This window comes from Myotis nattereri (genome assembly GCF_964212035.1).
Source record: "Myotis nattereri genome assembly, chromosome: 9".
NCBI lineage: Eukaryota > Metazoa > Chordata > Mammalia > Chiroptera > Vespertilionidae > Myotis > Myotis nattereri.
In genome coordinates, this window is record NC_138084.1 from 45,182,250 (window position 1) to 45,197,776 (window position 15,527).

A 15,527-nucleotide genomic window follows, 5' to 3' on the forward strand; every position below is an offset into this window, starting at 1 on the left:
CCTGGTTTTGATATTAGGGTGATGCTGGCTTCATAGAATGAGCTTGGAAATGTTCCTTCCTCTTGAATTTTTTGTAGTAGTCTGAGGAGGATAGGTTTTAGTTCTTCCTTGAATGTTTGGTAAAACTCCCCTGTGAAGCCGTCTGGTCCTGGGCTTTTGTTTGATGGAAGCTTTTTGATGACTGCTTCAATTTCTTCCATAGTTATTGGCCTGTTGAGATTTTTAGATTCTTTCTGATTGAGTTTTGGAATGTTGTATTTTTCTAGAAACTTGTCCATTTCCTCCAGGTTGTCTAGTTTGTTGGAGTAGAGTTGTCCATAGTATTTTTTAACAATCATTTGTATTTCTGTGGGGTCTGTTGTTATTTTGCCTCTATCGTTTCTGATTTTGTTTATCTGGGTCCTCTCTCTTTGCTTCTTGGTGAGCCTGGCTAGAGGTTTGTTGCCGGGGTCCAACCCCAGCGGGTCCAGGGGTCCCCAAAGGTGTGGACGGAGTTGGCGAAGAAGGAATGACACAGAGACAGTGTTCAGTTGATCAGCAGCCTAGCCAGGATCTCTAGCCAGGATCTCCAGCCAAGTTCTGGTCTGGATCTCCAGAGAGGTTCTGCTTAGGATCTCCAGCCAGGTTCTGTGTCCATGTTCTCTTGCTAGGTTCTCCAGATTCTCCAGCCAGGTTCTGTAGCCATGTTCCCTCGCTAGGTTCTCCAGCCAGGTTCTGTCCAGGTTCTCCAGCCAGGTTCAGTCACCAGGTTCTAGTCAGGTTCTCTTGCCAATTTCTGTAGTCAGGTTCAGTCCAGGATCTTTTGCCATGTTCTCTTGCTAGGTTCTGTCTCTAGGTTCTGAGGCCAGTTTCTGTCCAGGATCTTTTGCCATGTTCTTTCTAGCGAAGTTCTTCTGTCTCTAGAGAACGTTCTGTGTAGGTTCTGTGCCTAGGTTCTGTCTGTCTCTCTGTCTCTTGCTGTCTTGTTACATCTGTATTTATACCAGTTGATTCAATCCTATTAATCTCTATTACAAAGGTTAGGGCGTTTCTTATCTCCATTCCAGGGAGTAAAGATTATGTAGCTTAAGCATGATTGTTCATAGTTAAAGTGATTAATTACCCTCCTGGCACTTAGTTAAGAGGTTTTATTCCTCCCTAACTTCAGGGGAAAATCCCTACCTGGGGAAACAACCTTTCTCAGAGACCTTGGTTAAAACACATAGTGCCAAGAAGGTGAGCAAACATATTAAGAACAGTATGCCATATATGCCAGTTCCCTTGAAACAGCAAGCATGGACCGGCTCCCGGCAGTTTGTCAATCTTGTTTATCCTTTCAAAGAACCAGCTCTTGGTTTCATTGATTTTCTGTATTGTTTTTTTGGTCTCTATGTCATTTATTTCTGCTCTAATCTTTATTATCTCCTTCCTTCTGCTCACTCTGGGGTTTTCTCGTTGCTCTCTTTCTAATTCTTTGAGTTGTAGAGTCAGATGATTTACTACAATTTTTTCTTGTTTTTTTGAGATAGGCCTGTAGAGCTATAAACTTCCCTCTCAGGACTGCTTTCATTGTGTCCCATAGGTTTTGGATTGTTGTATTTTCATTGTCATTAGTTTCCAGGATGTTTTTAATTTCTTCTTTGATCTCATTGGTAACCCAATCAATATTTAATAACATGCTATTCAGCTTCCAAGTGTTTGAGTATTTTGGGTTGTTTTTATTGTGGTTTATTTCTAATATTATGCCATCGTGGTCTGAGAAGATGCTTGGTATGATTTCAATCTTCTTGAATTTGGGGAGACTTTGTGACCCAATATGAGGTCTATTTTTGAATCTGTCCCATGAGCACTTGAGTGGAATGTATATTCCGTGGCTTTGGGGTGAAGTGTTCTGAAGATGTCAATTAAGTCCATCTGATCTAGTGAGTCATTTAGGATTGCTGTTTCTTTGCTGATTGTTTGTCTAGAGGATTTATCCAGTGATGTCAGTGGTGTATTAAAGTCCCCTACTATGATTGTATTGTTGTCGATCTCTCCTTTGATATCTTCCAGGAGTTTTTTTTATGTATTTGGGTGCTCCTGCATTGGGTGCCTATATGTTTACCAGGGTTATATCTTCTTGTTGTGTTGATCCCTTTAGTATTATGAAGTGGCCTTCCTTATCTCTTGTTATGGCCTTCACTTTGAGGTCTATTTTGTCTGATATAAGTATTGCTACCCCAGATTTCTTTTCATTTCCATTTGCCTGAAAGATATTTTTCCATCCCTTCACTCTCAGTCTGTGTGAGTCCCTTCTAATGAGGTGGGTCTCTTGTAGACAGCAAATGTATGGGTCATGATTTTTTATCCATTCAGCCACTCGATGTCTTTTGGTTGGAGCATTTAGTCCGTTTACATTTAAAGTTATTATTGAAAGGTACTTGTTTGTAGCCATTTCTTTTTGTGTGTGGCTGTTTTCTTTCTGAGCTTTTTATTTCTTCTTTTTATACCAGTCCCTTTAGCATTTCTTGCATTCTGGCTTGGTGGTGATAAACTCCCTTAGCCTTTTTTTTGTCTGTGAAGCTTCTTATTTCCCCTTCAATTTTGAATGATAGCCTGGCTGGATAGAGTATTCTTGGATTCAGTCCTTTGCTTTGCATCACTTTGTAAATTTCCGTCTATTCTTTTCTGGCCTGATGTGTTTCTGTTGAGAAATCATTTGATAATCTAATGGGAGATCCCTTGTATGTAACTTTCCGTCTCTCTCTTGCAGCCTGTAAGATTCTCTCTTTGTCCTGAACATTTGCCATGGTAATTACGATGTGTCTTGGTGTGGGTCTTTTTGGGTTCACCTTGTTTGGGACTCTCTGGGCTTGTGTGACTTTTTTCTTCCCCACCTCAGGGAAGTTTTCTGATATTATTTCTTCAAATAGGTTTTCTAATCCTTGTTCCTCTTTCTGTTGTTCTGTCACCCCTATTATTCGTATGTTGTTTTGATTCATGTTGTCCCAAAGCTCCCTTAGACTCTCCTCCTGTCTTTTAATTTTTTTCTCCAATTGCAGTACAGTTTGGGTGTGTTTTACTTCCTTGTCTTCTAATTCACTAATTAGGTCCTCCGCTTCTCCTAGTCTACTGTTGATACTTTCAATGGTGTTTTTTATTGCAGCTATATCGCTCTTCATTTCTTCTTGGGTCTTGCATAAGTTGTTGATTTTTTCCTTCATCTGGTTTATGCACTCTAGGACCCTTAATCTGAATTCTTTTTCTGTCATGTTGCATGCCTCTGTATCGCTTAGCTGCTTTTCTGGCAAGCCCTCCTTTTCTTTCCTTTGGGGGTTTCTTTGTCTACCCATGTTTGATCTCACCAACATATCTAGATGTTGAGTCATTCAGTGGCTACTCCCTGGGTGGCAGTGGCTCCTCGGGCTGTGGTTGCTCCCCGGGCAGTTGCAGTAGCAGCTGCTCCTCAGTTGGCAGCAGCTCCTCTGGTGGGTGCTGTTCACAGCTGTGGTGGCTCTTCTGGCTGGTGGGGGGAGGCTTCATGTACAGCTGCTGTTCCTCAGACAGAGGGTGTGGTGCTTAGGAGGCTGCTGTTGCTTGGATCTGCTGCATCGATTTAAAGGCACAAAATACCACACAACAAGGCACAATGTGCCAGGCACTGAACACAAATGTATTCATGGTATTAATAACCCCAATTAAAGGTGACCACACAGCTGCTGTTTCTCAGACAGAGTAGAAATCAATAAAATATATTTAAAAAAATAAATAAATAAATACAGTTCCTCATGTTGTGACTCAACCATAAAATTATTTTTGTTGCTACTTCATAACTGTAATGTTGCTACTGTTATGAATCATAATGTAAATATCTGATATGCAGGATGGTCTTAGGCGACCCTTGTGAAAGGGTCGTTCGACCTCCAAAGGGGTCGCAACCCACAGGTTGAGAACTGCTGCTATAGGCTATGTTACTATAGGTTATGTTAAACAATCATGACCGTATGTATCTAGCCAACTGATCTGAAAACTAATCTAGACAAAAGCCTGCACATCAATATAGCAGCTTTATTCATAATCACCCCAAACTGGAAACAACTAAGACATTCTTCAGGAAGTGAATGGATAAACAAACTATGGTACAGCCCTAACTGGTTTGGCTCAGTCGATAGAGCATCATCCTGTGGACTGAAGGGTCCCAGGTTCGATTCTGGTCAAGGATATGTACCTTGGTTGTGGGCACATCCCCAGTGAGTGGTGTGCAGTAGGCAGCTGATCGATGTTTCTCTCATCCATGTTTCTAACTCTCTATCCCCTTCCCTTCCTCTCTGTAAAAACATCAATAAAATATATTTTTTTAAAAAAACAACTATGGTACATCCAGACAAAGAAATACAAGTCAGAAATAAAGGGAAATGTGCCCTGGCCAGTGTGACTCAGTTGGATGAAACGTCGTCTCATATCCCAAAAGATGGCTAATTTGATTTCTAGTCAGGGTACATACACAGGTTGTGGGTTCAATCCCTGGTCGGAGTACATGTAGGAGGCAACCATCGATATTTCCCTCTCACATCAATGTTTCTCTCTCTTCCCTCTTGCTCTTTCTTCCTCTTATCTAAAAATCAAACAAACAAAAACAATAAAAGTATTTAAAAATATAAAGGGAAATAAGCTATTAATCCACACAACACAGATACATAAATTCTGTCTGAGAAAAAAGGCTGCACCCTATTTGATTCTGTTCATATGACATGCTGGAAAAGGGTAAAATATAGAAATGGGAAACAGACCAGTAGTTGCCAAAGATTGCAGGAGGAAAAGCCTTCGACTCAGGGGAGCACAGAGAGGTCTTTTGGGTGGTGGAATGAATCTGCATGGTACTGCATGTACTGCTGTATACATGACACTATGCATCTGTCAAAATCCACAAAGAATGAAACTTAATGTACAGAAGTTAAATTAAAAAATAAACCAAGAGCCTTAGCTGGTTTGGCTCAGTGGATAGAGTGTCAGATTGCAGAGCAAAGGGTCCCAGGATCAATTCCAGTCAAAGGAACATACCTCGATTGCAGGCTCCACCCCAGCCAGGGCCCTGGTTTGGCATGTGCAGGAGGCAAACAATTGATGTGTTTATCTCACTTGAATAATTCTCTGTGTCTACCCCCCTCTCTCTTCCCTCTCTAAAATTCAATGGAAAAATATTTTGGGGTGAGGATTAAAATAAAAAAACAAACCAACCAAGAATTTTGGGAATCCCAGGACGGAATGCAGACCGTGAGGAAAGAATCTCAACCATATTACAAATGTATGAGAAAACCTCATTAGAGGGAGTTAGGAGGAAACGACTGACCTAAGTAACTTTGGAAAATAGTGTTTTGACTTTGAAACTGTACGACTAATGTTAAACCAAACTGTACATAAACACCACACCGTAGCTGGTAGTGTTGAATTTCTCAAGGGGGTGGCAATTTAGAAGCTGCTGTACTTGTGTGCTGAGATTGCACAAATGAGTGAATGGCGGGAGCCAAAATTTTCTCACTTTGGAGAAGGAAGGTATAGATAAGCAAGGGGGAGAGCTTAGATTCTCCATATGGGACAAAATATTTGCTAATGTTAGCTCTGATACGGGATTAATATCCAAATTAACTGACAAAAGGAAGAGAAACAATCCAACAAAAATGGGCTGGAGGACCAATTAGACATCTCTCCAGTAGAATGACCAAGTTGTGGTACAATCATAGAGTGGAACACCCTGAGACAAAATAAGAAAAACAAGTGCTACACACAGAGGAGTGCATAAATCTAGCCAAAATACTTTTCTGTAATTCTTTAATTTTAAATATATTTTGTTTTGATTTCAGAGAGGAAAGGAGAGGGAGAGAGAGAGAGAAACATCAATGATGAGAGGGAAGTATTGATTGTCTGCCTCCTACTAGTAATGCCTCTGACTGAGGATCAAACCTGCAATCTGGGAATGTGCCATGCCTGGGAATTGAACTGTGACCAGCTAGTTTATAGGTTGACCCTCAACCACTAAGTCACTCTGCCTGGGCTCACCAACATACTTTTAAACGATGAAGGTACACACCAAAGGTGTATACGACGTATGTGATTTTATTCCTATGCATTTAAAGAAATGATCATTAGAAACAGGGCATATTAATCACCAGCATATGGTTACCTTTTTGGGAGAGGGAGTTAGACTTGGGACAGGGTAGGCAATCCTGAGATCTAGAGGTATGAGTATGTTACATTTGTGTTATGAAATAGAACATTCTTTTGACAATTTCTTCACCATTTTCCATAATATTAAGAAATCTCTGGACAGGGAAGCTATATTTTTGGGTCAGCATCATGGAACCGTATCCTTTCACTCTGTTCCCAACTATTATTTCATTTAAGATTTCCTACCTTCTGGATTCCAGGGACCTCTAAGAGCATTATTTCCCCAGTTTGATACATATAGAGACACAAAATTGCTATCAGATAACAGCAATTTCTAAGATGTGGGGAGTAAGCTCAAATGACCTTTTAATTTTAGCTCACTCTGTAAAGATCATTTATGTTCCTGATTAAATATGAAGCTTTGCTATAATTTAAAAAATATGCTCATTTTCAATGACACTCATTTCTTTTGTTGTGTCGCCTAACATATAAGCTACAGTTTGAAATTTGCTTTTCAACACAACTCTACACTATTCAAAGCTTATCACATCATACAATTAAAGTTGGTTCGCGAAATTATATTTAAATTACGCATCCAAACAGCTACACAGAAAGCATGCTATGAGAATACAATATGTAAAGGAAGGGGAAATAAAGATATGGAGGAGAATTAAAGAATAAAGACACATTTAGAGAAAATGGAAAGAACAGAACTAACTGAGGCATCTTAGAGTTTGGGGGCTTGTACCTGATTCTGGGCTTTCTGCATTTTTCAACTTGATAAAATTAAACACACACACACACACACACACACACACACACACACACGTGCACGCACACACACGCACACACATACAGGAATACAGAATGAAAACCAGGCTGCAGCCAGGCCCAGCTGCCACCTGCTGGCTGACTTCTATACCACCCCTCTCTGCTGGGCCTCTGAAGCATGGCCACCACCAGGCAGTTCAGATGCTCCTGCCAGTGGAGCAGAGGAAAGGGACACCCTTCCAGGTGCTCAGACACATCACCCAGCGCTCCTCCTGGGTCCACACTGAGTGGATGATGGAAATTGTGTGTTAAATAATAATACACATTATGCAGTGGAAACAATAATGTAAACACATAGGCATTTTCTGACCAGGTTATATAGTTTATTTTAAATGTAATATTAATCACCATAATTTCAATAGTTGCAAGTTCTTTAAACGTGAGTTTGAAAGTCTGAAGCAAGACAAGCACGTATCACTGCTATTTCTTAACATTGTTCTGAATTTCCAACCAACACTTTTAGAAAGAGAAAGGATTAGAGGTATGAAACATGTCAATGCTGCCTTTACTTTGTAAAATGTACTTTATCTAGAAAAACACTTAATAATTCACTAAGATATCTAGTTATCTAAATGCTGAAAATTTAATGGTTTTCATATAAAAACGATACAATAATTTTATTTTGCTTATATTCATGAGAATGCCATATGGAAATAGCCAGGAATATACAGGGGGAAAGGATTTAATTTAATTTCACATGAAACAGATTTTCAAATATATCTGCAAACCAAATAATCAAAGCAAAGTGGTCCTGCCACAGTAATTCGCAGGCAGACCAGTAGAACAGAATAGTGTATATTTACATGTCTATATCTTTCTATATACCTATGTATGTATCTATTCTCATACCTTTTTTTTTTGTTAATCCTCACCTGAGGATATTTTTCCATTGCTTTTAAGAGAGAGAGAAACCTATGTGAGAGACAAATTTGTTGGTTGCCTCCCAAACACACCCCAACTGGGGGCAGGGATCAAACCTGCTACCCATGTAGGTGCTCGTGATCAGGAATTGAACTCAAGAACCTTTGGAGTGTAGGCCAATGCTCTAACCACTGAGGACAGCAGCCAGGGTTACACAGGTATCTTTATATTTCCATCTATCTATCTACCTACCTACCTACCTACCCCTTCATTCATACATCCGCTCATACATCCATCAACCCTGATAGCTAAATAGGAGATTCACTTGAACCTGGAGCAACAGGAAAGAATTTAGGATTTTCCAAGAACAAATGCAGACACTACTTGGAGCAGCAGTGCTCCAAATCATAAAACATTTATTCCATGGAGGCCCTCGTTCAAATGAAATAGCTAAACTTAGAAATACAATTTTACTTGAAATTAGTAAGAAAGTATCTTAGAGATGTCAGAGTTAAATATACATGTATAAATATTGCCTGCTACATGATGCTGCCCACTCTCACATAAAGAATGGCAACTCCTTTCCCATGCCAGATGTAGTATAAGAGTCCAGAGGTAGAGTTCTTGCAGAGAATGTAGAAGTCACGGGCTCACGGTGGCTCCCGACCACCTCTGGCAGGCAGAAAATAAGGAAAGCAAAACTTATTTCTTCACAAATATGCAGCCCAGTGCAGTGTGCTCCTCACAGCTGCCCAATCATCCCTGTTTGTTTCAAGACCCTTCATTGCTTGGGGCTTCTAGAGGGAGTGGTACTGATGGTGTAGGGCAGTGATGGTGAACCTATGATGCGCCTGTCAGAGGTGACACGCGAATTCATTTTTTTGGTTGATTTTTCTTTGTTAAATGGCATTTAAATACATAAAATAAATATCAAAAATATAAGTCTTTGCTTTACTATGGTTGCAAATATCAAAAAATTTCTATGTGACACGGCACCAGAGTTAACTTAGGGTTTTTCAAAATGCTGGCACACCGAGCTCAAAAGCTTTGCCATCACTGGTGTAGGGGGAGCCAATACAGGCTCAGATATATTACTTCTCCCAGCAGGAACCTCTCTTCCCAGGTGTGTGGACCTGATATTGAGAGTTCTGTCCCAATTCTCCGGTTCCCAACCCGTCCTACTCTGTATTGAGGAGGAGGAGGGGAAAGGAAGAAGCAAAGCAATAAACGGACAGGGGAAAGAGCCCTGCAATGTACATAGGTGCCAAAGAGTTCTGTAGGGATGTTCTGTGTCCCGCCACCTAGGAATGAACGAAGCTCAGTTGGAGTCTTAGTCAGAGGAGTCCCCCGAGATGATGAGCTGGAGCTGCTGGCATCTTCATTGCTACTGCTGGAGTCTGAGGAGCTGCTGCTTTCTGCCCTTCCCCCATGTTCCTTCTTTTCTTCAGATCCCTGTGAGGAATGAGAACAGTCACCATTTGTCTCTGAAGACGCCATTCCAGGAGTCTGTGGCCCTGCTGTTTAAAATAGACCGCAGCCTTAGTGCCAAAGCACTAGCTATGCGTTATGGAGATAATGTATCTGTTAGATAAGCTTTCATAAGGACTGAGCTCTATTGCTATTGGCCATGAGTTCAATGTTAATAAATAAACAATATAGAAGATGTCTTTATTTTTTTGTGACTAATCACTATGCTTTAATTATGTTCAATTTGTAACAATGAAAACGGGGGTCACCACAACATGAGGAACTGTATTAAAGGGTTGCAGCATTAGGAAGGTTGAGACCACTGGTCTAAGGTTTATTTCTACCTCAATAGCTGGCTGCTACCCAGCCTGGCCCTGGTCCGGGCTTGGGCAGGAGGCAAACAACTGATGAGTTTCTCTCACATCGATTATTTCTGTCTTTCTCTCTCTCCCCCACTATCTCAAAACATCAATGGGAAAATATCCTCGGGTGAGGATTAAAAAAACAAACAAAGGTGGGTAAGCTGGCCAGAAGGTCAAATCTTCAAAGTGCACGCCAGCTGCTCCTCCCAGAGGGTCCGGACTGAATGTTGGAGAGCATCTCCAGGAAGGCCTGCGGGGATGGTGCCTCCACATTCTGGAAGGTGTTCTGGACTCTGCTAAACAGGATGAAGTATTTCATCTCCAGACCGATGAACCCCAAGTGGTTCTCATCGAACAGGATGAAGACTCCAGGGAAGCGCCTGGGGTAGGTGATGGAACGGTTGGTAACACTGTAAACGCCATAGAAACACATCCTGCAGGTGCTGGGGTAGTTGTGGAGTCTTGAGCGCATGCCCACAGGCAGAACAAACGGAACAGGCTGCTCCTCCGAAGCTGTAGCCCCGGACTCCCCGACGCCGGGCTGGGCAGGGCTCTGCCAGCCATGGCCCTCGCTTTCCTCAGTCCCGTTTTCTTGCTGCTGCTGCTGCTCCCGGATCACCTGCTTGTCAATCTCCTGGACCACGCGGGAGAGCTCGTTGAAGTTTCGGAAGAGCTGGATGCGGCGCATGAGGTGGATCTCTAAGGTCCAGATGGACTCTCCCGTGACCTTCGCGACCCTGGCATCCTTCCCATGGAAGCTGAGCATGGCAATCGTGGGCTGAAGCGATCATATTTGCCGTGGAAGAGGCCTGGCCTGATGAGGTCGTCCGGGTGGCTCGGCGGGAGGTAGAAGCGGCGGAAGGCCAGGCAGTAGTCATACAGCTGGCTGTCCTCCTCCAACAGCACCACGCGACTGAAGGTCCGGCAGTCATGAGGCCGTCTGTCCTCCTCCAAAGCACCAGCCCCCGTTCTCCCCTAAGCGGCTTTAGTGAATCCTTTCGGTGGTCTCTCTTGATCCACTGGATGCTGAACCTGTCCTTCTGAATCTGCATGTGGCGGCTGTGGGAAAAGCTGTAGATGGCATCCATGTACTCCACCGTGGCTGATTTCCTCTCCGTCAGGTGAATTCTAAACGAGGGCAAGGATTCCACTGGGCTATGCACATGGGTTTTATCGGAAGGCGTGTACGTCCAACCAGTAATGCATAAGCCGTCCACCACTACATTCAGCAGTGTTCCATGGCTATTATCTAGTTGCCACAAACCCAAAATGTTTCTGTATGGGAAGATCTTCGCATAGAATTCTCGATAAGACATACCGATCATGTCCAGGTTCTGCAAGTTTTCACGAACGCCATACTCCTCCCGGCAGCACCATCTCCAGATGCTGTCATTGTGCAGGATGTGGTGGGATTCGGTGCAGGCCTGGGCCAGGCTGGCCAGGTCGGTGGCGGGGAGCAAGGTGAAGATCTCCACCAGCATCTCCACAGGCAGGTCCTGCAGTGAGCAGTGCGGGGGCAGCATGGGGCTCTCGATTCCTCCACTCCCCGCACAGCACCGCGCTGCCGTGTCCACCTCGAGGTGCTTTTCTGCAGGGGCTCGCTTGCCTTCAGCCGCTGCAGTCTCAGCGGGGCCCTGGCACTCCTGAGGACACCGACTTCCCCGCGAAGAGCCCAAGCCGCAGAAGCAAGCGCACTCCTCCATGCCTCCAGGTGTCACAGCCAGCACAGTGTGGGCCATGGTGCCTCAGCAGGGTTTTAAGCTGACTGGGTCCACCCTAGAGTCCAGCCACGCCCCCCAGGGCCTAGAAACGCCCCCTCAGAGAGGAGCCAATTGTAGGACTTTTTTTTTTTTTTTTTAAGTTTATAATGGTCTCCACCATCCATGAATGAGTGAGACCCCGCTGCACCCTTCCCCCACCGACTGGCCCACCTCACCCAGCACAATGCTCTCCAGTTCCATCCATGCCGCCGCAAATGGCAAGAGCTCCCTCCTTTTCACAGCAGCATAGTATTCCATCGTGTAGATGTACCACAGCTCTCCAATCCATTCATCCACCGCTGGGCACCCAGGATGCTTCCAGATCTCAGCCATGGTGAATTGTGCTGCTATGAACACACGGGTGCACACATCCCTTCTGATTGGTGCCTCTGGTCTCCTGGGATACATTCCATTTGCAACAGCATGGATGGAACTGGAGAGCACCATGCCAAGTGAAACAAGACAGTCAATGAAGGAAAAACACCACATGATCCCACCCACCCATGGACAACAAAGACCACCACAAACTTATGAACAAAAATAGATACAGAGGCAGAGCTGCCTCAAACAGACTGTCAAACTGCAGCAGGAAGGCCGGGGAAGGTAGGGGGGTAGAAGGGCGGGGGGGGGGGGGGGAGGGGGAGGGGGGGTAAGAGATCAACTGAAGGACTTGTATGCATGCATATAAGCATAACCAATGGACATAAGACACTGGCAGGTAGGGGAGGCCAGGGGATTGTCAAGGGTGGGGGAAAAAAGGAGACATATGTAATACCCTTTGTAATACTTCAAGCAATAAAAATAAATAAATAAATAAAAATAAAAACCACGAGGGTTCAGTCCTGCTGCTTGGTTCCGGAGGCCTCGGCATTGGCCCGGAGCACAGCCCCTGGGGATGGGAAGGGACGCTGCTGGAAGAGGGGCCCGGCGGCTGTCATGTCTGCACCCGTCTTAGCCTCGTTCCGCTTGGGGAGTCCTGTTGACCAGGTGCCCCGGGGTGCATCTGAGTATGCGCTGGGGTCCATTGAGTCTAACTCTTCATCCTTCCGGCTTGAAACCTTCTTGCTCTTGGGGTAGGGAGCCAGCTCTTCCCGGTGATGGTGGCGCCGTTCTTTGGCCTCTTCCCTGTCCACCTTGACATATCCACGGTCACGGTCCCTGTCCCAATCCCTGTCCCGCTCTCTTTCTCTGTCCACCTTGTCATAGCCACGTTCATGGTCTCTGTCGGATTTCTCGTGGCCCCGGTCAGATTTCTCGTGGCTCCAGTCCGATTTCTCATGGCTCCGGTTCAACTTCTCCTCAGCATCTGCATTACTGTTCCTGAGCTTCTTAGCAGATTTGGTAACGATGGAGTTGGAGTCATGTGGGGAGAGCCAGGACACCAGGTCTGTGTCCACATTCCAGTAGTAAGGGAGTCCACAGGAAGGGTCAAACACCTTGTACCAGTTGGGTGGCAGGCCCTCCAACTGGGTGGCCTCATAGTCCACGGGATCATCATTGTAGTCCTCAGCAATGATCTCTTCCTCTGGTTCTAAATCTGTCCTGTTCCTGGGTTCAGATAAGACAGGGGTGGGGAACCTTTTTCCGGGCTCTAGATGTTTGAGGATGCCTCTCTTGGCCAAGCGGGTCTGCAGAGCAATGGGCAGCGGCATAGCGAGTAGCAGACAGATGCAACGTCCCCCAAAGACTGCCGGGTGGGAAGAACCAAAGAGCTAGGATGGGGATACACAGGGGAGCACGTCCTCCAGCTTCAAAATATGCACGTCCCTCGACGTTACCAATAGAGTCACACAGGTACGGGAACGCTGTCAGACAGGTCGCATCCCTGTCATCGCCGCTAGAATCACCAGGACCACATGACTCTTTCCTTCCAAAGCACAGAGCTAGACCGTCTCTCCCCAATCTGAGGGTCCAGGCTTCAAGTCCCTGTTCGGGCACCAGATGTTGGGGTCCAGCCCCAGCAGGTCCAGGGATTCCCAAAGGTGTGGACGGAGTCAGCAAAGAAGGAATGACATGGAGGCAGCGTTCAGGTGATCAGCAGCCTAGCCAGGTTCTGTAGCCAGATTCTAGCCAGGTTCTCCAGCCAGGTTCTGTGTCCCAATTGTAGGACTTCAAACCCATAACCATTAACAGTAGCCTCCCTTTCCCAGTGCCCCTCCCTGTCCTCCAGCCCTAGCCCCAGGCAGTCATTAATCTGCTTTCTGTAGGGAGATGCCTCCAGGGAGATGCTTATGGGTGGGGGGTATTTCACAGAAATGTAGTCAAAAAATACCACAACCTTGGTACATCTACACAATGGAATACTACACTGCAGTAAAAAAGAAGGAACTCTTGCTATTTGCAACAGCATGGATGGAGCTGGAGAGCATTATGCTAAGTGAAATTAGCCAGTCAGAGAAAGATAAATACCACATGATCTCACTCATTTGTGGAATATAGAGAACAACGTAGACTGATGAACAGGGACAGATCCAAAGACAGAGAAACAGGGATCAGACTATCAATCCCCAGAGGGAAAGCAAGGGAGGGTGGAGGTAAGGGGAAGAGATCAATCAAAGGACTTGTATGCATGCATATAAGCCAAACCAATGATCATGAACAACAGGGGGATGAGAACATGAGTGGGGGGGGGGGGAAGTTGGGGGTTAATAGGGCGATGAGGACACATTTGTAATACCTTAACCAATAAAGAAATTAAAGATTAAATAAAATAAAATAAAAAACATTCATGAGAATATTTAAAAATTGGACCCCTCAAACATTGCTGGTGGAAATGTAAAATAGCGGGGCCATGTTGGAAAAGGAGTGTCACCAGTTGGCCCAGAAATTCCACTTCTAGGTACATACCCAAAAGAAATGGAAACATGTTCACACAGAAAAACTTGTACGAGGGGTCCAGGTTATAAAGCAACATTCAAAGGTTCTAGAAACTAGGATGTGAATATCTTTTAGGGGACTTTTTTTTTTTTTTTAGTTTATTATGCATGCCAAGCAATTTATTCATTCTCTCAGCCTCAGTTTCCTCCTCTGGAAGTGATATATGCAAATGTATGTAAATGAGAGGCCTGATCTGCTGGCACTGCTAGGTGTGGAAGGCAGGAGCCTGAAGAGCATTTTGTCCTGGACGGATGAGTCCTGACACTGCTCCTTTCCCAGATGCACATCCCCATCAAATTAGCAGGAGTCCCTGGCAGGGACATGATGGTAGGGAAAGGAACCCAGCTGGGAACCCTGAGACTTGGGTTCAAATCCCAGCTCTGTCAGCCACTGACAGTGTGACCTCAAGCAAGTCGCTTTCCATATCTGGGACACAGTACAATTTCAAGAAACACATGTATGTTAGTCCTGCCCTAGGAAGGCACTGGGGAGGCACCTCTTGCCCTGAGGTTTATGATTACAGATGTTTTTATGTCGGTGTCTTCCTATTGGCTAAAGGATCTAGTCCAGCCGTGGGCAAACTATGGCCTGCAGGCCGGATCCGGCCAGTTTGAAATGAATAAAACTAAAAAAAAAAGACCATACCCTTTTATGTATTGATGTTTACTTTGAATTTATATTAGTTCACACAAACACTCCATCCATGCTTTTGTTCCGGCCCTCCGGTCCAGTTTAAGAACCCATTGTGGCCCTCGAGTCAAAAAGTTTGCCCACCCCTGAAGTCTCTCCTAGCAACAAAGGTACATTTTAATTAGAGCCCCGTGGAAGCAGTGACCTCTCTCAAAGGAGCGCCAGTCATGGTGGAGGTCCAGGCACTGTGGCTTTTGGGGGTGAGGAGAAGAGAGGAAACCTCCTGTTCCGCTTGCTTTCTCCTGGGGCCCGTTGGTCTAGGCCAGGGTTCAGCCTGTGCTTGAATAACCCGTGAACTAAGAATGCTTTTTACAGATGAGCATGTGCAATCGATGTGATGGGAGGAAGCACTAACGTTGAGCCCCAGTTAAGTGAAATGTTATCCTCCGAAAAATTCCATCTTCTCATTAGTTGACTTGTATTACAATTTCGTATTCAATTATTTACTTTGAATTTGGTCCATTAAAATTTTATGGAAATTTGTTTCCTTCCTTGTTATATAAGAACCTACCTAATAGCCTCAATTTGCCTCTTGGCCAGCAAAGCCTCTACCAGC

The 15,527-nt window shown here is 44.6% G+C and overlaps 2 protein-coding genes across 2 annotated transcripts; both read right to left on the reverse strand.

Annotated features, from left to right (window-relative positions):
• Positions 1-9,825: 9,825 nt before the first annotated feature.
• Positions 9,826-11,347, reverse strand: LOC308525500 (F-box only protein 31-like; the record flags this gene model as incomplete). Its single annotated transcript, XM_081100310.1, is given in 3 exon segments — positions 9,826-10,421; positions 10,424-10,557; positions 10,602-11,347. Coding segments are annotated over 3 exon segments (1,476 nt in total).
• An 893-nt stretch (positions 11,348-12,240) lies between these two features.
• LOC308524359 (polyglutamine-binding protein 1-like) lies at positions 12,241-13,056 on the reverse strand (the record flags this gene model as incomplete). The annotated part of the gene is made up of 1 exon (XM_081098740.1): positions 12,241-13,056. The coding sequence occupies one exon, from the start codon at positions 13,054-13,056 to the stop codon at positions 12,241-12,243; it is 816 nt and encodes a 271-aa protein (XP_080954866.1).
• Between the last annotated feature and the right edge of the window lie 2,471 nt (positions 13,057-15,527).